The sequence below is a fragment of the Rhyacophila brunnea genome, unplaced genomic scaffold (assembly GCF_057557595.1).
Source record: "Rhyacophila brunnea isolate RB1 unplaced genomic scaffold, BYU_Rbru_1.0 scaffold_10, whole genome shotgun sequence".
NCBI classification, from domain to species: domain Eukaryota; kingdom Metazoa; phylum Arthropoda; class Insecta; order Trichoptera; family Rhyacophilidae; genus Rhyacophila; species Rhyacophila brunnea.
Window position 1 is genome coordinate 29324360 of NW_028232752.1, and position 26359 is coordinate 29350718.

Below are 26359 nucleotides of genomic sequence, written 5' to 3' on the forward strand. Positions count from 1 at the left end.
TACCTACTTAGCCACTTGCACTTTGCAGTGAAACTATATTGCGGTATGCTTTCTGAATGGATTCGAAAACAAGTGCTTTCTCAATACACTATAGCCCAAGGTGGACGCTAGATAATTTAACACAAGTCAATACGATAAACATTTGTAAGGTATACCTATAATTATAATAAAAAGTATTATAACTTGTAACAGGCAACCGTAGCTTGGAGCATTTCGCTAATTTAATGAATGTATTCTACGAACAGCATTCAAGTCTTATAATAAAATAAATAGTTTAATGGGGGCTATAATTTCTGGATTTCAGTGAAAACTCTGTTTATTTGTTCGTGCCTATAATAAGTACCTATTGACCGTACCAACCATTCATTAGCCCGGGCACACATACGAAATTGTCTCGACTGGGACATAGTCATAGATCAAAACTGCCAGTAATATTGCAACTCTTTTACAGGCGGGACCCGTGTCCGGAAATTCGTATGTATATCTACAGTTTGCCGTAAGACAGCTGTTCATCGTGAGATGTTCTTTTGGAAATAGATGACCGTATAAAATATTGAATTCAATTCCTTGCCTAAATAAACTACTTAAAAATACCTTATAAAAACCAGGGGAATACAAGGGAAACAGAAAAGATATGTAGGTAAATTAGAAATGCAATCATAATGTTGTATAATTTATATAAAATTCTGATAGGTTCTATTATCAAGTCGTACTTATCAATTATCTGATTATAATGACAACGCTATTATCAAATTGTTGATGCCAATCAATATCAAATTAATGTTCTTATCCAATCTACTAAAACTATAATATTACAGTCTGCAATGCTCCACGAACTGGGTTTTATTGGTCTTAATGGTATACGGAAATATCTTTCCAGTAAGACAGCTCACGGTAAACTGTGCTACTGCGAAATGTAATAAGTACGTAAAACTTACATGTATGCGAGTAAAATTTATTGCATGCGAGAAGCATTTTTTTTTAACCAAAAATATTGCATCCACGTTATGTGCAGTAGAACGTGATTTGTGAATGACAACCAAATCACATAATATACAAACTGGACCTATTGCAATCGTGACGAGTTTGTATATGCGATCGGGCTCATGGTACATAATATATACCTACCTGATTTAAAAAAAATAGTAAGACAAGTTTTTGTATAAATAAACTATGTACATATTTTAATGAATGACCTTATTATTGCGTTGACCTTTGATTGTACAGATTTAAGAAGATTTAGATTTAGAAGTACTAAATGTTTTACTACTATAGAACCGTTGTAACAGGAATAATAGTTAAATCAAAATTAACCATAAAATTTCAAAATAAAAACACAATATTATTGGATACTTCCCATTTAGAATATTTAGAACATATATGAATCGCACGCTACTGATGTAATAACATTTTATATTATAATCAGTGTTAGAGAAATTAGCAAAATATGCAATAACAGGGGCGCACCAAAGATAGGCCTTGTGCCATTCGAATCAAGAGGGACTTTTTATAGTAATAAATGGATTCAATTATATTAGGACATAAATCAAACATACAGTTGCAATAGAAATTAACAATTCTATCTCATCTATATTGTTCATATTTTCATGGAGATGTTGATTAAACAAAATATTTCTTTTAAAGTTATTAGGTACCTAAGTTATTCGCGTAATTGGGGAACAAAATGTTTGTAAGTATATTGTTAATAGGTAAGCTTCCAGCTTGAAAGATTCAAAATACTAGGTATACATTCTCGTATTACTTCATACGTTTTTAAACAGCAAGATCACTATAACACTGTCTAAATTCTAAATATCAAATATTTGCGTTGTCATAGCGACTAAATAATAGGAACAGGTCATTAAACCTTCTATATTATTTATTATGTCTTATTAAGATTTATTGACCACCGGTGATTTTGACAATACCTATTGTTGTTGTGTTCTCACCGTACATTGTTCCGAGAATAAATAATTTAACTTATATAAATATAATATAATTTAATTTAATTGTGTAGGTAATTTACTTGATTAATAAAATAACTATCACAACTTCAATACTAATGTAAGGAAAGGTACGTGATGGCAATTGAAGGTACAGTGGGCCAGAGATGCCTAAAGGTAAATCCCGTGTTGCTTACATCGAATATTACGGAATATTACAAGCAAGGATTTCCAATTATACAAATTTTTATTTGTTTAGGAAATAAATTAATAATAAATGCATTATTAAAAAATATTTTTTCTGCACAAGAGAAAACTTAATAAACTAGATTTTAATGATAAACATAAGGATAAAATAGGTAATAATATTGTGTCATAAAAACTATCTTTTAAGTTTTTAGTTACGTATTTATTAATTAAAATACTTTAAAATGTAAATTTGTCAAAAAAAAATATTTTTATGAGAGTTTTCAAATTTTTATATTTATTATATGTCGGATCGCGTAACGTTTCTTCATAATTAAATAAATCAATAGCGATAGCATAATAATATTTTTTCTTAAATTTGATAAGAACAGATAAATAAGTAAGTATGCCACTGTTGTGTACAGATATGTTACACACAATATGAATATACCCTCCCTTTTTGACATGACTTGCGAAGTTATTACATGCGTGCAGTATGTATTTTTAAAATTATTTAATTTAGGATCGTTCTGGAGATTCACATACAGTAGAATTAACAAAAAAAAATGTTTTAAAACTATTACGTATAATGAAGTTCTGCCACGTAAAAGCAAATTAAATCAGTTACAAACGTACTGTCCAAATATATGTCCGATTGCAAAATCCTATTTATTCAGTGACATCCTTTGAAGGTAGGCACGGCATGCGTTGCTTATGAGCGGCAAATTATTATATAAGGGTCGTTTCGTTAGTAAGTACTGTCATCTTGGTTTTAATAAATCGCAAGAGGCCTCTAAATCTCTAAGCGCCTCAGATATAAACCATCGCTGGCTTGGGAATATTTTTCGCATAAGTGCTCTAATTCTCAGTAGATAATACTTATTTAAGTATGTCATTTTTTTAGATTTTTGTAGCATTTGTCTATTTAAAATAAAAATAAATTGGTAAGAATGCACTTTTGCATACAATTTGAGACAAAACAATATAAAAGGCAGTGGTATTCTAAGTTTTCCCAATGGCGATACTTTGCCTACACTTTGTCACTGAATATATTCCTACAACTTTACCAATTATTATGACATCTCTATCTTAATTTAATTCGTAGCTATCTAATGAATAGTAAGTTATATTATATAATTTTTATAATATATTAGAGTCAATAACATATTATAGTTAAGCCTCTATTTATATTATAATATTGTATGCTACTTTCATTTTCTATAACAATATTATAAATTCAATCATTAAAACCACAGATCTTCTAGTGATGCAATAGTGCGTTTGTTCACTACACCGCAAGTGGTCTATTTCAAAATCAATCAAATTATTATTGGTTTACCATTGCTGTCTCTCGAGTATCTCTTAGACAAAAAACAAATAAAATCATTAGTAGTTATCTATGTGTATTCATACATAAAATGATCATCTAACGGTTGTTTTGTATATTTTGTGATGTAACTTATATAAGAAACAATGCAGGCGTAAATTATGATCATAAAAAAAGACTTCTTCGGTTATACCATCGCGCACTCAGTATCCGTCGCAAACATCTATTTTCGAAGCTCAGTATACGGTTGCTCTGAGCCTTCGTAAGGTGCCATGCTTTGATATCGTAAAGCAGCACCGTTAGAATGCAAGCGTAGAATAGGCTGAGTACAGTCGTGAGTCCGAGACACTCCGGATCGAGTTGAATGTTGCTCCAGCCATTCCCATTCGGATAGCAAGCTCTCTCTCTGCAAAATACCATCTCTCGTGCCATTTAGCCCCGGTCCTGTCACTGGTCGCTAAAAAACGACTAGTTAGTATTTACTTTCAATAAGATGATTTTTTTTTTTTTTTTTAATAATAACCATACCCTTGCTTTTTCGTACAGGGTGGTTGGGTGGGTTAGTTGCATTGATGTGGGGCTAATTAGGTGCCTCCATTTATATCTTTAATTTTCTTTATGGCCAGGATTAAATATTTTGTGTAGTGTTCTTGTGTTGTTCTATTGCTTAGTGCTTCGTGAGGCTTTTGGAGGTCAATTTCGTGATTATGTTGTCTACATCGAGTCCTGAGAGTCCATCGCTCCCTTTCTAGTATAGGGCAGTCGTTGATGACATGCCACACAGTTTGAGATGTGTTGCCGTCACATGGACAACAGTCGTCATCCCTCAATTTAAATCTTTTTAGATAAGCTCGCACCGATCCGTGGCCTGTTAGTATCTGTGTGAGTTCGTGTGATATTTTTAAGTTCCTGGCAAGAGTGATGGCACAGTTTATGTTTGGAATAAATTTCTGCGTTATTGATCCTGTGGCGGATGTTGTGTATCTGTGGTTCCATAGCTCTATGGTATCTTCGTTTAGTTTTTGTTTTGCGTAACTCAGAGGGAAGTGTGTATAGGTTAAAGGTCTTTTGTCTGTTGTGGCTTGTTTAGCGTATTTATCAGCTTCCTCGTTTTCGGCTATCCCTGTGTGACTTCTTATCCAGAAGAATCTGGGGTTTGTTCCTATCATTCGAAGCTGTGTTGACAGTGTTAAAATGTCTCTTACAAGTGGGTGTGTCGATGATGGGTTTTGGAGAGCTACCAGACTGGATTGGCTATCTGAGAATATGTTTACATAGTTGTGTCTGTGGAACTTTAATCTTTTGAGTGTCCACTCGAGAGATTCTCTGATAGCAAATATTTCTGCTTGGAAAACAGTGCAGTAGCTTTCATGATATGATGATTAAGAGTGATTGTAAAATATGAGAGATGATATGAGAGAGATGATGATAATGAGAGATGATTTAATGAAATGAAAACACATATATTTTTATTATATAGAAAAAGCGAAATGAAGTCAAAACTTAAATTGGCATAAATCCTGTATTACTGTAATGTCACGTTAGGTTACCCAGCCTATTAAACTCCAAATATCACAGTTAATATGCACTTCGTCGTCTTCATATTTCGGTTATTCCTATAATCATCAATATTACATCTAATTCAAATGATATTATTTTCAACACATCAAAAAGCCAATTTTTTTAAAAGTTATAACTCTCAATATTTTGCTTGAAAATGATCGTGATGAAAATATGCAATAAACGATTAATCGAAAATCAAATTTCGGTCCTTATTTATTAGTTGCAAAAATGTAATTTTTCTTAAATTTTTTACCCGTGAAAATATTTTTCATAATTATTTAGTACTTACCAAATCTTCTCATCTTACGAAGAATGTTACATTCTTAAATCTTGTGTATTTAATAAAGGATGAGTAATTATTTTTTTTTAATTTGTTTATTTAACGCAAAAGATTGATAATTTATTTTTTATTCGTAAAATTTTGGCAATCTTTTTATATGAATATGTTGTTATACGTAAGTACACAGTGTAGATAATATTACCTAAGTAATTACCCAAAAAGTGAAAAAAAGAAAACAAAAGATGTAAGCGCCGAAGGCATTGCGTGTCATTATACATGTAATAATTGTACACACAGTTAGGACTTTGTAAGTACATATTACGTTAATTTCTACACATACTAACTTAGCAATGCCAACAATAATTTACGCATGATGCCGGTTATTAAGTCAAAACAATAATATAAATTGTATGTTTAGCTTTAGAATGATATCTCTACCAATTTTACAGACACTTTGCTGTACAAAAAAATGTTCAGGCCAACCAACGCCACTTGAACGATGGTTTCGTGGCGAATATATTAATATATAACTTACGATATTGATAAAATGAGGAAAATGTCTCTTTTTAAGTTGAATCGAAGATCTTCTGTCTCTCTCCTGGGTTTTGGTAGTTTTGCACCTCTGGAACCGTCTGTTTGGAGGACAGTTGCAGATATAAGTCGTCGTGTGGCTGATAAAATAAGTGAGTGTCACTCAGATGAGTACCTAATACAATAAATAATTGGGTACGCTTGACGTATCCAATGAACTGAATGAGATATTTTACAAACTAGGGAACACGTAGGATGTTTAAATGTTTTTTTCCATGTACCTAATATTTATAATATTCATTTTACACTGCTCTCTCATATAAATTATTTCAAATTAACGTGTTCTTTAGCTGTCAATATTTTAAAACTATATTGATTTACTTAATTCGTCACCTCAGTACTACAACCAGATAGCTTGATTTTCACTGTTTTTGAGTTAGCTATTGAATATGATTCTAAATTTCCTTCTCTACAAAATGATACAACTAGGTAAGTCAGAAGTTAATGGAAACTGTATTAATTTTGTGTTTGAAATTAAAACCATAAATGTATAAATAAAATAATATCCACAATTTTCGAAGTTATACTTCTTTTGGCGCGTTTGGGAAAACAGATTAGTGTATTTTAGGCGTGTGGTTGCGCGCACCGATGTAACGCATTTGGCGTGGGACGGAAGTTGCGCGCGCCGATGCAACACAATTTATTATTATGATTATTTAGTAAAATCAGCTATTAAACAAATTAGTAAAAATTACTTACTTATGTACTTTTGTACCAATCTACCTAAATGGTTAATACATAATTGAACAGCCATGTACTTATAGAATATAGAACAATAGATCATACGGCGATTGCCCAAACCTGTGATAATTTATTATTGGCATAATAAGGTACTTATAAGTTTTATGATTTCTGAATATACCTAGGTATACCTTGCAACATTAAGTAGATATACCTAGGTACCTACCTATTATGTAGTTGCGCATAATATGACACTCTCCCAAAGTATTACCAATCAATACCTACGCATTTAGGTAGGTACCAATGCTTATTTAAATTGTTACTTATTTATAGTTAAGTATCTATATTATTCACTAATAAATCAAAGAATAAGCACTCCACTAGATGCGGAACAACCCATCGAACAAGCGGGATTTAGAAAGGGCTTCTCAACTATAGACCACATTCACACCTTGGAACTACTGATTGAAAAATATCAAGAAAAAAGGAGAGCTCTCTATATCGCTTTCATAGACTATAAAAAAGCATTCGACACAGTATCACACTTAAGCATCTGGGAAACGCTGAAAGTGCAGGGTGTAGAAAATGTATACATACAAGCAGGGCTTTTTTTTTAAAAAAAAGGTGCCGGAACTCACTTCATGTCAAGCTTTTTACTAAATAAAATTATATTCAAATGTCACTTAAATGAAATTTAAAGGAGCTATGCCACGAAGCGAACAAAAAAAGGTTGATTTTTACGATAATTTTTTATTTTAGTCAAAACAAAGCTACATAAACAATAAAATACATACATTATATTTGAAATATATTGTACAAATAAGACTAAATAGGACTAAATTTAAAATATAATTGTAAATACATATGTAATGTATTTATTTATGAACTTGAATAAAAGTTTAGAGTGATTTCCAAAGTTTTTTCCAATTCTCGTCTGATACATCATCTCGATTCCTTTTCTTAGTGTTAGAGTCTAAGGCCGAATGTCTTCCTTTAAGTAACCACCTATCAACATATTTTGAAGGATCGAAAAGTGTCAAGGGTGGTCCCACGAGTTTGATGAACAAGAGTGCCAAAACTGTTTTAGTGTTTAACGAAGCTCTTGTTGGGGTAATAATAAGATTCATTTGCGAAAACCCCCGTTCACATTCACTTGAAGAAATGGGAATAGAATTCAGAGCATATACCAAACGCAAGAGTTTTTCAGAATATGTCTTTTCGAGAATGTATTCGCGAAATCCACGAATCATTTCTCGTTCATCTAGTTGTAGCCTGATCGAAATGTTTCTAATTTCCATCTCTCCAAATGTCAACCGATTATCAATGTCTTCAGGCCAATATTTTTGGTCAAGTACGCGAGCCCAAAGTGCAAACTCAACATCTTTATTATCTAGCAGCCTTTTTTCAATTGACGTTTTCAACGTGGAATAAAATATTTTCGGATCAATAGGAGGATCATTTTTAGAAACTTTTTCGTGAAGTAAAACTCCACGAAAATGCAGATTGCTTATAGCAGCTGCAGCACATTTATAATAGGGTCCAAAATTCTGTTTTCTTTCTTCAAAAACTTGAACGAGTTCATTTATTTTTCGATTTGCAATGTAAAGGTTCACATTGCGATTTTGTAGGTCCAAACTAAGTTCCGACAATTCTTGGAGAGCGTCGCACATGCTAGATCCAATAAAAATGCTGTTGATGTTATTTTGTTCTTTAAGCCACTGTAAGTCCACTTGTCATTTTTATCTCTTGTAGGGTCATTCATCGCTTCTTCAAAATGACGCACAAGGGATTCATAATTATTCCATACAGCCGAAACTGAACGAAAACTAGATGCCACCCATCGGGTACTTAAAACTCTTCCGATTTTCAGTACCTCAACGCCTAGTGATTCTGCACATAAATGCAACTCTCTATTATTTTTCGGCGACGCGTGGTATAAAACATAAAGTTTATCAATAAATGATTTGAATCTATTGATCCCTGAAATTTTCTTTACAACATCACTTACTGATAATTCTAATCTGTGATTAGTACAATGCCAAACTATAATTGAAGGAAATTTTTCTGTCAGCAATTTTTTCACTCCATTTTTAGAACCTAACATCACAGCAGCGCCGTCGCATGCAACCGAAACTAAATATTTTTTTAAATATTCTTCTGTCATCCCATATAAATCAAGAGATTGGAGTAATGATTCAAATATTCCTTTTGCCGTTACGTCTTTAAGTTCAATCAAATCCAAAAACAAATTAATTGGTGAATTCATTTCAACACTTTCGACACAGCATCGAACATACACAATGAGGGTGGTTTTTTGGCTTATGGTGGTAGACTCATCAATTATCAAAGAAATTATATTTTTCGATTGAACAATTTCTTTGAAAACATTTTTTCTCATTTCATCACATATATGATTTACAATGTTAATACATGCGTTAGTGGAATGGAGAATATGACACATTTCGATCCCATTTAGTTCTTGGAGATTAACTTCACTTTCAAACATATTGAATGATTGATTTTCCTTAGCTACTTTATATGCAGTTCGAAAAATGTTTGCTGTTATTACTTTTTCGCGAGATAACGATTTTAAAAAAGTATTTTCAATTTGCTTTTTTTGGCTTCAGAAATGATTTTTAACGCTGCTTTGTGTGCAATAGATCCTCTGTGATCGAAAATTTTTTTTCGAAGTGACCCCAATTATAGCTTCCTCTCTTTCCCAGAATACGTGATTTCATTATTGGCCCATTCTTTGGATATTTTTATTCCCAAGAGTTCCAACGTTTCTGCAAATTGTGCAGCCAAGTTTCATTTTGCGTACGTTCAACCATTCGTTTTTTGAGCAAAAATCGTTTTTTTGATTTAATGACCAGCAGTCTGGCCAATCGTTTTGAGTTCGACCTTGATCCCCGAGATCAGCTCGAGATGATTCAGGAACATCTACATGTACCGATATTTCCATATCTTCTGTCATCGTTTCTGTTACTGTTTTGAGCTTTTTATTTGCGGAATCGACGCCGCTGCCGGTGGTTGAGAAGTAACAGGAAATTTTGTTCATATTTAAACTTGGGGTTGCACTAAATAATATATAAAATAGTTGCACAACACGTAATCGTAACACAAACTGACTAAACAAACGTAATTAACAATATACGCAGATGCCGCCATGCGATAAACGTCAAACTGTCAAAATCATAATACGCAAAGACATACGTATGAAGCTAGTTACATACGCAGGTTTGCTATTTAAACTATACGGTTACTTCACTAACACTAACACGCCAACATTCAAAATGGCTTCCACCTGTACCTTATTTTATCATTTTAACGAATTATTATTGTAATTACTTAAGCGCAAATATTTTTTCGTTTAATTGATTTTGAAATAAAACCGTGAAAAAAGGTGCCGGAACGCCGTTCCACCGCGTTAAATGGAAAAAAGCCCTGCATACAAGTAATTAAAAACATATATTTGAACAATAAAGGTAATAAGTGAAACAATAAGTGAAACTGGAAAAAATTGGACCGAGTTTTCCCATTGACAGAGGGGTAAGACAAGGCGACCCCTTGTCTCCGCAACTATTTATTGCCATCCTAGAATCAATAATGAGGAAACTGGACTGGAAAACATATGGAGTAAATATCGATGGAAAATACCTTAGTCACCTCCGTTTTGCCGATGATTTGGTTCTGGTGTCAGAAACAGGCACACAACTGCAACTCATGATCTATTCACTGAACGAAGTCAGCAAACAAGTCGGTTTAGAAATGAACCTATGAAAAACAATGCTGAACAGCACAGAATCAAGAATATCAATCGACAACGGTGTACTTACCTACACAAAAAAATTACACATACCTGGGGAAACAAATTTGTTTCGACAGGAAAAACAATGAGTTGGACACAAAAATAAGAAATATTTCAAAAGCCACAGACGGTCTAATCCATGCTCAAAAACTTAAATGGAAATAAGCGGGTCATGTAGCGCGACTACAAGATGAGAGATGGACAAAAATAATTACTTCATGGAACGGCCCAAAAGGGAAACGCTATAGAGGAAGATCCCATGCGAGATGGCAAGACGACATCATAAAAACAGTGGGACTCTTTGGAGGAGGCCTTCACCCGAAGAGGGGTTCTTACAAACCAAACAAACTAATTACATACCTCTGTCTAATTTATAAACATTATCTAATAGTATTATATACAAAATAAAAAAAATCTTAATATGAGTATATATGTATTATACGAAAATAATAATAATTAATTTTATATAAACTAGAAAATAAGTAGATAATACAATCATAGGTAGATATATATATATATATATATACATAATATATATAATATATATACATAATATATATTATATTCATAGGTTATATATTATATATTCATTAGATAAGGTCAATTAACTGTCATTTACTTTTGTTTGTAAGAAATAAAAAGGCTTTTTTATTTTATTTTATTATTTATTTATCTATGTAATTTATAAATTTACCAGTTAGATAGTATAATAATATGAAATTTATGTTTTTTTGTTGAATACCTACAAGTCTTAATCAATTAATAAATTTGTATGTACCTATATAGGTATATAACCAGTAAGTACCTGTGGCAATTCAGATCCTGTAAAATAGTGTAAAACAATCAGTGGCCAAGTTGAGTAAATCGACATCAAAGGACCTACGCAATTTCTTGTTAACTCTGCATACCTAGGTACTTGTTTTTAACATTAGGTAGGTGTATCTATGTATAATGAGGTCTCTTTTTAAAATGATTCTTGAATTGACTTGATCTTGATTCTAAACTATATCAACATATTTATAGGTAGGTTTTATTGGAGTTATATTGAAGTTTTATTGAAGTTAAGATTTTGTGACATTATCGTATTATTTTGTTTAATTGTGTAAAAATACTGCATACAAATAAATATCATTTTAATTTGATTATGCATTTAATCAAAACTTTATTAATTGCATTACATATCTTTCTTCAATTATTTTATCGTATTTTCTACTTACGTAAATTATTGGCACGCAGGATAATTTTTTTTGTTTTCTTATTTTTGTTACGCCAAAGTATAACTTCTAACGCGCGTACATAAGTACACACACCGATTTTTTTTGTCATACAATTGAACATTATTTAATTTTTTCCATTCAGACAAGCACAATTTTCCATTTTTATTTTTAATAATAATTATAGCCTAGATTTGCGTCAATCAAGTAAAGTTTAAATTTCATTTTCACAACAATGACCAAATCAGAGTTATCTAATTGTATTATTGAGGTGACGTTATGATATTATCATGAACAAAAGAGTTCAAAAATGTTTTTTTTTCTATTTTCTAATTAAAATTTTAGTAAAATAGCTCAAGTACGAGACGAAATAATTAGGTACGAGTATATTAATTGTATCTAAAATATCGATAGTTAAGCACACACGCACTAATCAGTAATCACTTAGGTACGTAAATTTAAACTACAGAATTTGTTTAAAGAGAAAATCATGGTTTGCATCTGTTTCAACGTAATCATGATCATTTGTTAGTTTATTAACTATGTCTACTTCGTGATATTTATATGCCCTCTAGTTGTAAAACATACTAATGAAATTATCACAAGCGCTCTAACCATAACGTTCAATTAAGTAAACGATTCAATACATAATGAAGTTTTCACAATACAGATCTTTACAGAGATCTTTTCTTAATGATAAATAGCATTGAATATTAAAACATTGATATTATTAATAATTCAATAATAAAGCTAATTAATTAATAATTTCACTTTTTACATAATACTTTAGAAAAACCGTTATTTTATTTAAATGTATTCTTATCATGGATAATTTAAACTATCTCTTATGCGTCCACTTCTAGATTACATATACATGCGATTAAAAGATGTCAAAATAAATTTCTACGTTTCATTAACTTTTTCAGCAGTATTTTGTTCTCAGCTTCCATCTTGGTTACGTTTAAGACTGTCACATTCAGTGACGTCTCTAAACAAAATGCCGCCCCTAGGCAGCGCCAGAATACCGCCCCATTTTGTTATACAGTAATTTTTATCATTCTTTCATGACTTCAATATCTGAGAAAGGTGTTGTATGGATACATTTCTAAAAAAATATACCACTAAACCTAATTTAAATGCCATCTCTACTTTAATAGACAATATTGAGAGCCCACGGATTCAGATACATTTAAAAATACTACACCTGACAACTTGCATGTGTCATTGTTGTTCACCAAGGACAATGGAAGTAAACTAGACATCACGACCCCGACAAAAAAATACTAAATGTTAATAATAACATATTTCCAACCAATGAGCTGAATTTTAGCCAAGCTATAGTACCTACCTATTTCTATATATACCTAATGATTCTCCTCAATTTTCCGCCTTTCGAGTAACTGCCGCCCCCAAGCGACGTTCATTCTGCCTACCCCCACAGGACGTCACTGAGCACAGATCGCGACGCTCTTTTGTGATAGCCAAGTAACATGCGACCCTTCGACATATTGGATAAATAATCATTTTTATTAGGTAACACACAAAAAATAATCGGTGTACGCGCGTTAGAAGTTATACTTCTTTGGCGTAACAAAACAAAAACAAAACTTGGAACGCCGTTGGTTTATTTCTATACACTTTAACTTATATTACTAAATTATTTAATGGTTTCCCGTTGTTTTTATTTTTAAAGTACCAACTGTCACTCTGACGTTTAATAGTTTGTTTACGTAAGGAATTGCAAATATCCTAGGCAACGGAACAATTCTAAACCATAATAATATTAGACTGTATAATCATTGTATAACCGTCACGATCACAGTACCATATTGTGGCGTAAAGGTAGTGCGTTCGGCTGATAACCGAACAATCGGTGGTTCGAATCCAATCGAGTGCGTTTTTTTCCTGTGAAAAAATAAATTATGTAACACGCCAAAAATACACTCTTTTATCGTACAGAGCTTTAGCAAGATAATGTTTAATGCAACCACGATCAAACGATGTATTTGGCGATAGTACATAATATTTGAAAATGGAAAATCATTTTGACAGCCGCTCCGAGAAAAATCGAAAACAAAAGACATTCTATGAAAAAAATGGTCGCCCAAAAAATCTGCGCATGCGCATTTCCTCCCTATAAAATATCGTAGGGGTATAAACCCCCCTCGCCAGCGGATCCGGCTCATTTAAAATTTGCACGTTGAAGTCACCGGAACTCTGACAACTGTTTTGATTTTCTTTTGAAATAATTTGCTAGAAAAGTAGAATTTCCCTCACAATTCGTACATTATAGTAACTTTATTATATATTTCGGTATTTTTTTTACTAAAAAAAAAATTTTTCCTCGATAATTACAGCATTTCGTTCGAGTACCTTGAATAATATTTTGTTTTGTTTCGTAATAATGTTAATAATATTATCTTAGTATTACGTAACAAAATGTATAAAATGCAAAAATAAAATTACTACTCCTCTTATAGGCGGAGCATAATTTTCCACAGCGAATAATTTTCTTATTAACACAATTATTAAGAGGAAAACGATTAAATCTGGAAAACTATTCAAACTGATCCATACTCCTTATTCTATGGGCACTATGGTCGGCTATGATCACATCATTGCGCGAGACGTCATGTTTCAGATTTGTCAAATAATAAAGTATGATATAAGATAGAATTGACGTTTTAATAGCCCCATATCAATAAAAACTAGAGTAAAGAAGGGCCGCTTATTGGAATGCCGGTGGTTTATTCTAGACACTTAAAGACAATTTTAAGTATTTCTCATTGTTTTTATTTTATTTTGGCCACCAATAATAAATTCGTTTCATAGGCAACGGAACAATTCTTCGTAAATATAATAATAAATTCGCTGCTTAGGGAACGGAACAATTCTAAACTATAGTATTATACTGTATAAGCATCACGATTGCATTATCATACTGTGGCGTAAAGGCAGTGCGTACGGCTGATAACCGACCAATCGTGGTTCGAATCCAATCGAATGCGATTTTTTTCGTGTGAAAAAATAAATTATGTGTTACATGTCACACGCCAAAATACACTCTGATTTGATTGTCTAAACACGCATAAAGAAGTATAACTTCAAAAATAATTATAAAAGAAAATTCTACTCGACTTTTTTGTGTGGGTTTATCTCATATAACGGTTCGACCTGCCCCCCAGGCTAGAGCTCTGTTAGCCCCTCGTTGAGGGGGTCATGATGTGGATCCAGTGACGTCCCTAGACAAAATGCCGCCCCATTTTTATACAGTATTTTTTATCATCCTTTCATGACTCCAATATCTAAGAAATGTGTTATATGGATACATTACTATAAAAACATATACCCACTAAAACATAAAAAATTAAATTTAAAATATTTTCCCCTAAAAAAGGGGATTTTTTTGATGTTGATTATTCTTACATGTCATTTTTGAAATACATTAATTTACTCTGTCTTGAGGAATTAAGGGCGATCCTTGTCGCTTTTGGTCTTAAACTTGGAAACATTTGTAATGATATTAGTTTTTAGGTTGAGATATCGCTAAGGTTTAAGATATAATAGCGGCGCGACTCTTCGATATACATCTTTAGTTTTGAGGGCTAACGCAACTTCCATGCGCCATGGTTAATTAGTCAGACTGTAATTATTCGCAAATCTGCACGTGTCGTTTCTGGTCACCAAAGACGTCGAATGGCAACGGAAGTAAGCTAGACATTGCGAACCCGACAAAAAACGACAGTCACATTAAACCTTTTGTATTAATAAATATATTTTGTTTCCAACCAGTGAGCTGATTTTTTTAATGGGTAGATATTTTCATTTTTACTAAATTTGATAGCTATTTCTATAAAATATACCAAACGATTCTCCTTGATTTGCCGCCCTTCGAGCAACCGCCGCCCCCAAGCGACGCTCAATCTACCTGCCCCCACGGGACGTCACTGGTTACATTTGATCTTTTACTGCTCCGAGCTCTTGAGTTTGATCCATTTTTATGTCTCCTATCGTGATGCGAAAAATCATGACATATTTCACGATGTCTTTGATCAATCAAACTTATTAATTCATTTAATAATACCAAAATTTCATTTACTGTCTAATATTCCGTCTATTAATATACTGAATACCTTAATAATTATTTTGTTTGTTATTAATATTATTTTTTTTTATAATATTATTTTTTACTGTTTTATGTATTATCGATGTACCTGTATATTTATATTATTCTCGTTTACAACTGAAAATAAATAAGTACAACAAATTAATTCATATAAGTACATATGTTTAATTAATTATGTCCCCATATTTTAGTAAATATTTATGAAGGTAAATGCTTTGAACGGTTTGTCAGATATTCTCGAGTATTAATTATACTGCAAGGTGTTTTATTTTCGATTCGCTTCGGGAAAATAAATATCAAAGCACAAGCCCGAACGTCCTAAAAATGAATCTGAATTGTGAATTTACTTGCAGTTAAATTAATTATTATCGATCCCATAATAATAAATATCTTCTTAGAATACAACCTGTTTTGAAAGTTTACTCATTTGGCACAACTTAAATGTACTGCATGGGAGCAATGTGCTTTATCAATTATTAATCTACAGATCACTAGTCACTAATAAAAATAATAAAATTTCTCATATTTAAATTTATTGATAAAAAAAATAGTTTTGTTTAATATTATATTTACATAAGTTTGAAAGAAAAACTTGTGTTAGATTTGATACGTTTATATTAATTTTATATCATTAATATTCCAGACATAGAAGGTAATTATTTTTTATTTTGAAATATGCAAAAGAGCGTTTTAAATGTATTCAAAGCTGGTTATTATATTTTAAGATTCGCAGGTATAATACAGTTAAGCACATTTTGATTGCGAAGCTATTAATTCCATGAGAAATGGTAGTTTACTTAATAACTCACCTATTGTCTTGTTTAGGTTAGGTTTTAAATGGGACAATGCATTTTTGATATTACATGACAATAAATTAACATTGTGTTATTTTTGTTATATCAATCAAACTTGTTGTTTATATCAATGGCATGAGTTATTTGTCTCATTGTTGCGTAGGTGTGACATATTGAGTAGGTACCAGTGACGAAGGGTGGAGGTAGGCTGTTAAAATCAGCCATAAATAGTGCACATTAATTAGTATGTGTTTTTATTGAACTAAGGCTACAATTTGCAGTTGTTGGTGTTGGTAAGTTTTTAAAAATCAATTAAACCCTGCCTGAACCAAATCACAATAATATTGGTATATTTTGGGTGAGACGACAAAATTTTGCACACTTTTCCATTCATATTTATTTGTTTTCGTTGTAGTAAGAATACATATTTCACATATTGTTGGTTAATTTTTTTAAATCAAACCAAACTATAATACATAGATAAAAATATTATTCTATCTATAAAATATTCAAAGTAATGTATGATTTAATTGCATAATTTAAATATTTTTTAGACAGACGAGTATTTTTTTACTGTTATCTATTATGGCATGGTTTCGCTGGGTTCAATTGAATTTTAAAACTAACCAACACCATCTGTAAATTGTAGTCTTACTTCAATGAAAACAAATACGTATGCTTGGCAAATTTTAATGTGCACTATTTATGGCGGATCTTAACAGCCTATCTCCACCCTTCGCCACTGGTAGGTACCGACATAATAAATTATTAATTCAAGAGTTCACACCACGACATTTAGAAAGAAAAGAAAACGTAAATCAAGTACGTAAGTAGAAAAACTATAAAACAGAAAATAATCTTAGGTATAGCAAAAAGAAACTAATTAAACAATAAAGTAGAATTTAAAAGTGTGCACTATTTATGTCGAACTTTCATAGCCTACCTCCACCCTTCGCCACTGCCAGAAGATCTTATGTGACAGTAAGTATTATGTATAAAAAACTAATTTTTTTCAAAATCTCCGCGCTCTTTTAGCACTCGATAAGTAGCAACATGTCACAATCGACACTATTATAATTCGCATACAGTAGTGGGCGCACCAAAAGTGAAAGAGTGTCATTTTTTTAGACATAGAGGAAGAGGTCCATTGAAGAGCGAAGAAGACATGACAAAAAAATATCTTTCGTCGTGTGAGTGACGTGAGAAAATTTCTTTTTACTCGTCGAGGTGTCAATAAGGTAATATTAACTACTCTGACAACTATTAACACATACGCTAAACCCGGCAAAAACTCGTGCACATAACGTCACGTTAATTTTAATATACTCGTATCTTTAGGTTTCGTTATAGACTATTAGGCCGCGCGTACACGACAAGCTTTTGTGGGTGTGACAGGTCACCGGCCAGATGTCCACTACATTGACTATGATCAGGAAACTGGCTTACTCTACTGGTATAACATCCAATGAATATTTGTTGCAATTAATGCCGAATTATTATCTAAATTAAGCTTATAGGTAAAGTGGAGAAAAAAACTTAACCATAATTTATATTGGTTTTTCTATAATTACCCCAATTTCAAATCAAATTGAGGATATAAAACACCAAAATAATTATCTTCGTGTCTATGTATATTGTATATTTTAACTTTCACCAAAAACCGTAACGAAAACATTTTTGTGCTTCCTGTAAAATTTAATTTGTGTGGTCCTTTTTCTTTTTAACAGTCGAATTATGCATTAAAAATTTTCAAGTAGAATTAACATGCATTCAATATTTGAGGTCAGTCGGTGCGCTTTGTTTTACTTGGATTTTATGGCATAATTATCATAAATATGGGAGGGTCTGCCGTATTCAGTCGCGATGGCTTGCTGAAAAGTTTCAGAACGTAGATAGGAGATGCACCCGGTTGACGCACGCTAAAAAGTATCTGCAAGAAAATTCATTTACCACTGGTAGTCGTGGTCAGCAGTCATATTCGAGTGCATTACAGCGCCTCTCTTGCTGCTATTGAAATATAGCACTTATAGCAACAATTACAACCAACTTATTGTAATTGTTACAATAAATGCTAATACTTTGATACAAACCTACCCTAAGTTTGATAATATCTATCACTTTAGCGGTCGATAAGTATAGAATAGACTCACAGGATTGGAAACCATCCCTCGCGATAACATACACTACTCTTTCACCAAACTACTGTCTTTGCCTATTGTACTATTTATTACTTTAAACTAAGATTTACCATTGTAGATAGATAATTTTAGGCAAATATAAAGTCATGTGCCTTACGGATATATTATTTCATATATTCATTAATCTCGGGATGGGTAACGGAAATACTATTCCCGGAATTGCAAATTCGTCTGTGATTGCAAACCATAATTCATACCGTGAGTGTAAAAAATAATACAAAATATTAGATTATTTTTCCATGGCACCCAGGTACTTCCGTTTACAGTTAGTTGATGATTATAATTGCGCGCCGTGATGAGTAACGAGTGTACTGACACTTTCATTAAACACGTACAGTAAGTTGTACAACATTAAACGAGTAAGGTGATTTAAAAAGAGCGCGAGTTTAACTCATCTCGTAAGGAAAGATTGTTTTGCAACTGAGCAATCAAAGTGATTATCATTGTTCTTCCGGTAAATTACTCTCGACAAATTGCTCGGAATCAACTTACTCTTTTGCTTTGATACTAGGTATGGCAATCTGATTACCGAGTAGCCTGTTAATCGGCAAATGTACTTAACTAATTTTCGGTTAATCGACTAATCGGATTTTTGGACAGAATTTAATATTTATATCAAAATCGATTCGTCTACTATGCAGAACATTCTGTTACTGATAATGTTTAAGTAGGTACATTGTTTTAAAATAACACCGTACAATAAATAATCATTAATTACTTCTATGAAATAAGATTTTGAGGCCCTACAATAAAATCCCTCAAGTAACTGGGGGTACATTCCAGAGAGAGCTCGTTATCTGAACGGGAATGGCTGAAGCAACATTTAACTTGATGCGGAGTGTATAGGATAATTAATTATACGATAATTTATTCTTTATGATAGCGAAGCATGGCACCTTACGAAAGCTCGGACTAACCGTATACTGAGTTTCAAGAATATTTTTTTGACATACATTCATTTTCACATTATTTCTTATAATACTTAAATAAAATAATTCTTTAATTTAAATTTTATAAACATTCATTATTTTTTTCTATTTCCATTCCAAATGGACTATAATTATTATAGCTCCCTCATAGTGTGAGGGAATTACTTAGCAAATCTTTTACGACTATTATTTTTAATCAATCGCTTAATTATTATATAAAGGTGAAAATACATTGAAAAAAGAAAACATTAAACATATCTATTATTTAGATTCAGATAATCATCCGGACCCAAAAAGTAAATTGGATTAAGTACTAAAAAAATTCGGCCTTTTCAGCCGAGGAAAAAAAACGAAATTATTTTATTTAAACCGCTTGCGGTTTTATTTAATATACTAAAATAAAATAACGTACCAATATGTATCGCAAAATAAATGGGTGGTAGATTACTGAAAATTCGTGTTTTTAAATTAACCTATTTTTCTTATCGATGCCAGATATATTATTAATTGATTCATCATGACTCCACATTCTCCATATAAAACTGTGCCAACTGGTTTTGGTTGGTAAGTGTATAACATTGCTTATAATTTTTGCAAACATCACATTTATATTTAATGTATAATATGTAATCAATATTTTTTCAGTATCTGGTTACTTTCTCAGATATCCGGTTAGCCAGTTAACCAAAAAGACTTCAAATCATAGACTATAGATACACACATATAAATTACTCGTATATTTGCGCTTTGCCAATGTCGAGCAATTCGCCATGTCTACTTAATACTACGAATGGTTGAGACGAAAGGCAATTAAACATATTGCCTCTTCTTACTGCTAAGTAATATTCCTCAATTTAAACTAGGTATAATGAATAGTGATATTAATAAATATTTTTAATTATTTTTTGGAGGAAATTGAAGTGATATTACATTTCGTTTATAATGAATGACATTAAAAATATGTATCAGCATAATTACTAATATGTGTAAGACTGTAAGATGTAGCAATATACCGTATTATACATTACTCGAAAGCTTCCCAATCAATTTGATGCAAGATGTTGTTGTAAAATCATTAAATGGAAGAAAATCAAGATCTTCTAGATTTTAAGGTAGGTAATTTTAACTTCTGTTACAAGACATTCAATCGTCTAAATTTTGGTTGAATTTGAAAGAAGAATTTTCTACCATTTATCAGTATGCCTATATTGTGAGCAATTTATCTCGTCCAGGAATTACGAATAGGTCTTTCAAGCATTGATCATTCAACTTTGTAATTATTTTACATGGCGACTGAATAAAACAACTCTGCTCAATTTAATTTACGTTTCTTCCATACTTCCAAAATAAACTGATTATATGCATTAGGATTGAAAATATTCTGTTGTATTCCGATTCATACATATTTTTATATATTTATTAGATGTTATATTCTTAATCTATTGTAAAAAAACGTATGTTATGTGAGGTTAGAATGTAAATTAAATTTATCAAGCTGGGATTCGACTCTAATCGATACTTCTAAAATGCTGATAAATATAGGAGATGGATTACTTACGCTAAGTAAGATGTGTATTCATACAAAATTTGCAATAAATTTGCTTGCATTTCGGCAACTTATTTATGAATGCTAGAGTTAGCAATATTTGTGTATGTTGAAAATTCAAAGTACTGAATGATTACAGCAAATTAGATATGATCATTGAGTTGAATTCCATTGTATTGTTAGATATATTTTCTATGATTACCTATTTCATTGTTTCTTAGCTTAATATTGAGGCATTTTCCAAAATGCATTACCAGTATGCATATATGCTCATTTTCTGTTCTGTTTTAAAGTCGTTAGAAATAATCGGTTAATATAGAGACGTGGTCGTTATATGCATGTGGTCTAGAGATGGTGGAACATACCAGCAAAACATAATATGTCCCGTTTTATATGCTGCAAATCTACAGTTTAATGGTAAACACAAATATGCACATTTTTGTATTATTATAGACTTACAAAACCATTTTTCAACAAGACATTTTTATAAATAAACAGTAAACTAAGAATGTTTTTGAACGCTTTTAGTGCAGAAAAAAATGACATTCTGTATTACTACCCCCATATAAAAGTTTTCGAATTACACCATGACACATTTACGAAAAAAGTATTTTCTGTCATGAGTTTAAGGAAATCAAATTCTATAAATCTTTTTCCATATTTCGAATTAAATTTGCACCCCAGGTTTGTCCAGAATATATATTATATATTTTGCTTAAGAGAAAAGAGTCACAACAGCAGATTTTTTCAAAGAGACGGATGATCCATAAATATTAATTTATTCTTAATCTAATATTTTTATTTTAACTCAATAACATTTCGTTTTTATATCTTTTATTTAGTATTTTATTACTTTTTATCTTCTCTATGGTGCAGCAATATTATTAAAACTTGAATAAGGCTCATAAGTCTGACAAGATTGACGACCCCTGGATCGACTTTATGTAATGTTTAATATATTACAAAGAAAATATATTTAAACGTTCTTTATGAACTTTATGTAAGCTAACTAATGCAGTACTCAACCACAAAGTAAATAAAAAAAACGTTAAAAAACTGTAAATAAAACATATACTGATTGGTTTGTGTGCAAAAAATTATCTATGAGATATTCTATGGATTTTTAAAACTAATTTATATCAAAGCTTTATTTTAAAATATTTTTTTTTCAATATTGACCTATCTGCTTAAGTATATAAGATTTAGCAATGTTAGATTTTTTTTTTTTTTTTTAGAATTATTAATAACCATATCCTTGCTTTTTCATACAAGGTGGTTGTTAGTAATTTTGAACAATCACAAACACCCAGGCTTTGAGAAAAACACATAAATGTTTTTGTCATGACCGGGAATCGAACCCAGGAACTCTCGGGTGGTGGAAGGCGAGCGCCTTACCCACTGCACCACGAGAGCCGCCTAGCAATGTTAGATTATTTTTACAGAAAAAATACAATTTTGAAAAACCTCAGAAACATACATATTACAAAAATAACAAAAATGTAGATCGAGTGGGGATCAAATTTTTACTTTCCGGGTGAGTGCTTTCGCCTCTAAGCTATCGATCTGTCTATGATTTAAATTATTTATTATATTTAAATTTAACTTGATGTAATTGAAATTCCACTAATCAGAAGGCAATCTTGGCAATAGGATGTAAACATTTGAGTTGCTTACTTACATATTCCAAAAATCAAGTTTTGAGATAATCGTAAAAAACCACCAGAGCACTGTTTTTTTGTAATTAGAAGAAAAGTATTGAACTCCCTTGAATATTAATGAGTGAATGAGTCGATTTACATTTTTTTTTAAATATATATAATACTCCTAAGGCTACAGACACACAGCACACTATGATAAATAGATCTCCCTGATTGATTAAAAAGGTCTTGGTGACAGAACTCACATTATTCATTGAAAAATGTGACTTATAACACGAACAGTCAACTTTGTCAACGATTTTCACATGATTTAAAGTGACTTTTGATACCCAAGTATTAATGCCTTTAGAATCACTTGCGCATCAATCTATTTTATACACAAGACTGCTATCCGCAGCTATCGAGGGTAGTTTTTCATGTTTATATCAAAGTATTATAATTGTTTCAATAAGTTAGCCGTCTAAACAGTCAAAACTGTCTATCTCGCTCTAAAATTTACCATACCCAAGAGAGGTAATGTTAAAACATAGCACGTATTGTAACAATTACAACTTTTGATACAATACTACACTCGATAGCTGCCGATAGCAGTATTGTGTATACAATAGATGTGCTGGTATATTTAATTCAAAAATGACAAAATCGCAAAATGTGAGTTATGACTCTAGGCGACTCTTTTATTGTGCCAATGGATTTTGGTATACATTATGCATTGGCATGCTATAATATTGAATAGAAAAATACTGTATTGATTAATAACTATAAGGAAGTTGAATATCAATAGCTTTAAAAACATAATTTTTAAAAACGTTTGAATCGTAGGGAAAGCAATAAAGAAAAAAAGTATCAAGTAATGCTAAAATGTAAATACATTCATTTGATTATTTACAAAATATATTAGATCGATTAAATTTAACGCAAATTTTCTACGTAAATAAATATACAATTAGTATGCATAAGCAATGGTCACTCAAGTAGTATTTTTTATTGAACAAAGTATTTGAATATTTTTTCGAAACTAAGGTCAAGATTACATTAATATTTACATTATTTTTGTTTGACCATTTCAAATTTTTAACGACAGCATCGGAGAAAGTAAATGATTGTTAGGTACTTTGACCGATAAAACAAAGATTTGCAAGATATACCTCTCAAGATAGTCGAAAACTTTGAATACACCAAGGATTATTATATTCTTCTCGCTTCTACGCTATGTATCGTAAGGTCTAGGAAAGTACACATAAAAGAGACAGATATTGATGTAAAAACGAATCAGCTGTACAATAGTATATGGGGGCGGATCTTGAACCATTTTGATGTTAAATACCAAGCTAATGGTTTGGTTTTGAAAGGAAGATCTTGCAGCAATTATATGGATGTGTAAATGGTATGAAATGCAAGACTACAGCAGATAAACGACTCAACCAACGGTGTAGTGCTAAATAAAATAGTGCCGGATCGATAGTTTTAAAAAAATCATCCCCCTCCCCCCGACCCACATTCTTAAAAGCACAATAATACATGTTTACCTACAACAAATATCGAATTAATCAATTAAAGATATCAAAGACAAAATTTTCTATATCACGTAGATAATGCAAAATAATTAAATTTTTGAGAATTCTTTGAAGAAATGCCGGAGTGCACTCCAGCCTAAACAAAAACCACGAAACGCTGGTCCGGCGTGCTCCAGCCCACTAGATCACTGGGAACACACCGAAAAAGGAAGGGACAGACATGTGAGAAGTCCAAGACTTCGCTGGAGAAACAATTTATGAGAAGGACGCCAGGAAGCTGTTGAACATAGGACCGAATGTCGTAGAGGTGGAGTATTGAGGAAACCAAAGCTGTAGTGTCATTAATTTTATTAACTTTATTATTTATATTTATTAAAAAATTTATCAAAAACTTTATTATATGTACCTACACCTACAAATTATTGTATAGATGCTTGAATTATTCTCGAAAATATTTGATTTAATTTAAGTTTATTGTAAATCAAACTGTGATGAAGCCCATCTATGTTATATTATAGGCAGTGACATGCACTCCTTAGGGTGCTGCATTTTAAAAGGCGGTAAATAAAGGAAGGAAGTATGCCTGTCTTTTGAGAGGTGGCTAACATCTATTTCTCATTAAAGAAACTGTATCGAATTATAGAGACAATATTATAGAGCCGTATACAAAATAAATAGCCAGTAGGTTAAAAATTGGTAAACATATTTTTATAATATTTGAAAAGCTTTGAATGCCACATAAAAATAATCCGGGGGCGCATCACTGTAATCATACTGCAATATAATTATTATGTATGCACATTAAAAAGTATGCAGTAATAAAAATATGTGGTTTAAGTACAGTAATTATATAATTTACGCATGTATTGTGTTATGAGTGTTATGACTAAGTACGCATTGCGTTAATTTTCCTTTATAATAAATAATTAATAATTAAGTGCCATAAACAATCGGTCTATTATTCAAAATGTGTGAAAAAGTCACTCACCTTTTTCATCATGACAAATATTCCAAATGCCAAGCCAAACGTGCACAACAAAAGTTCCTTATAATTTGCTTTCACTGCACAGAGTAAGTAAATTGTTTTAAATGAAAAACTGTTCAAATGTTATACTATTATTATATTCCGTAAAAATTCCTTATCAAAATCGGCCGATAAGGAAATAGAAATCGTGTGAATCTCGCAAGCCAAAGGTGAGAGTTAAAACTCTGGCGGATTTACTTATAGTTGGTTTCCTGAGAGAGTAAAAAAATATATAGCAAGATGTAAGCAACAGAGCGCGGTTATACTGTTCGGCGTCTGAGTACAGACTGTCATAGTCTTGTGGCATTGTCTGTCGGCTGGTGATGCGTATGCACATAGTCTTGGGAGTAGGCATTCCCACTCCTGGCCGCGTGGATGATCAGGGTACTTGGGACATCTCTCCGAGATACGATCTTTCATCTTCCGGCGAGGCTGCAGTAAAATGAAAATTTCTCCATGATTTTTTTTGTAAATGTTATCGAGCGTGATTTTTCATGTTATTTTATACATATTTTACGGTGTGTTATCATGCATTTATTGTAATTTTAAATTCTTGCATACATTAATATAATATAATGCAAGTTGTTATTATTACGCAGTATCAGGTTGTATCATGTAAACGCATACGATGCAATGATGCTCAGACATTTAATTTCGTAATAAGTATATACTTTTTAAATACACTCTGTCAATCTCTGCGTAATAAATTGGAATGATACAAAGTTATTTGATCGTTATAATGTTACAGAATTATGGTGTCTCGTTTTAAAAAAATGGATATTAATTGTGGCTATTTTAACCATCTCATTTTATTATATTTAGTACTGTGAGTAGCTGGTTAATTATTTTAATGAAACGTCTTGCTTTTTCGACAGAATATTTTTAAGTGTCTTCAGAAGCTATTCAGGAAACTTTTTACAAGTACAATAAACGGTTACTTTAATTACCTATATTTGGGTCTGTTCTCTGGATTT

General features: G+C 31.6%; 1 protein-coding gene across 1 annotated transcript in view; it reads right to left on the minus strand.

The window, feature by feature from the left end:
- LOC147079069 (uncharacterized) overlaps positions 1 to 25659 on the minus strand; it is a 144555-nt gene extending 118896 nt beyond the window's left edge. Inside the window, exon 1 of the mRNA XM_085948801.1 lies at positions 25350 to 25659. Within this exon, the coding sequence (XP_085804927.1) occupies positions 25350 to 25361 (12 nt within the window). The 5' untranslated portion in view covers positions 25362 to 25659. The remainder of the gene's footprint in view (positions 1 to 25349) is intronic.
- Positions 25660 to 26359: the final 700 nt, after the last annotated feature.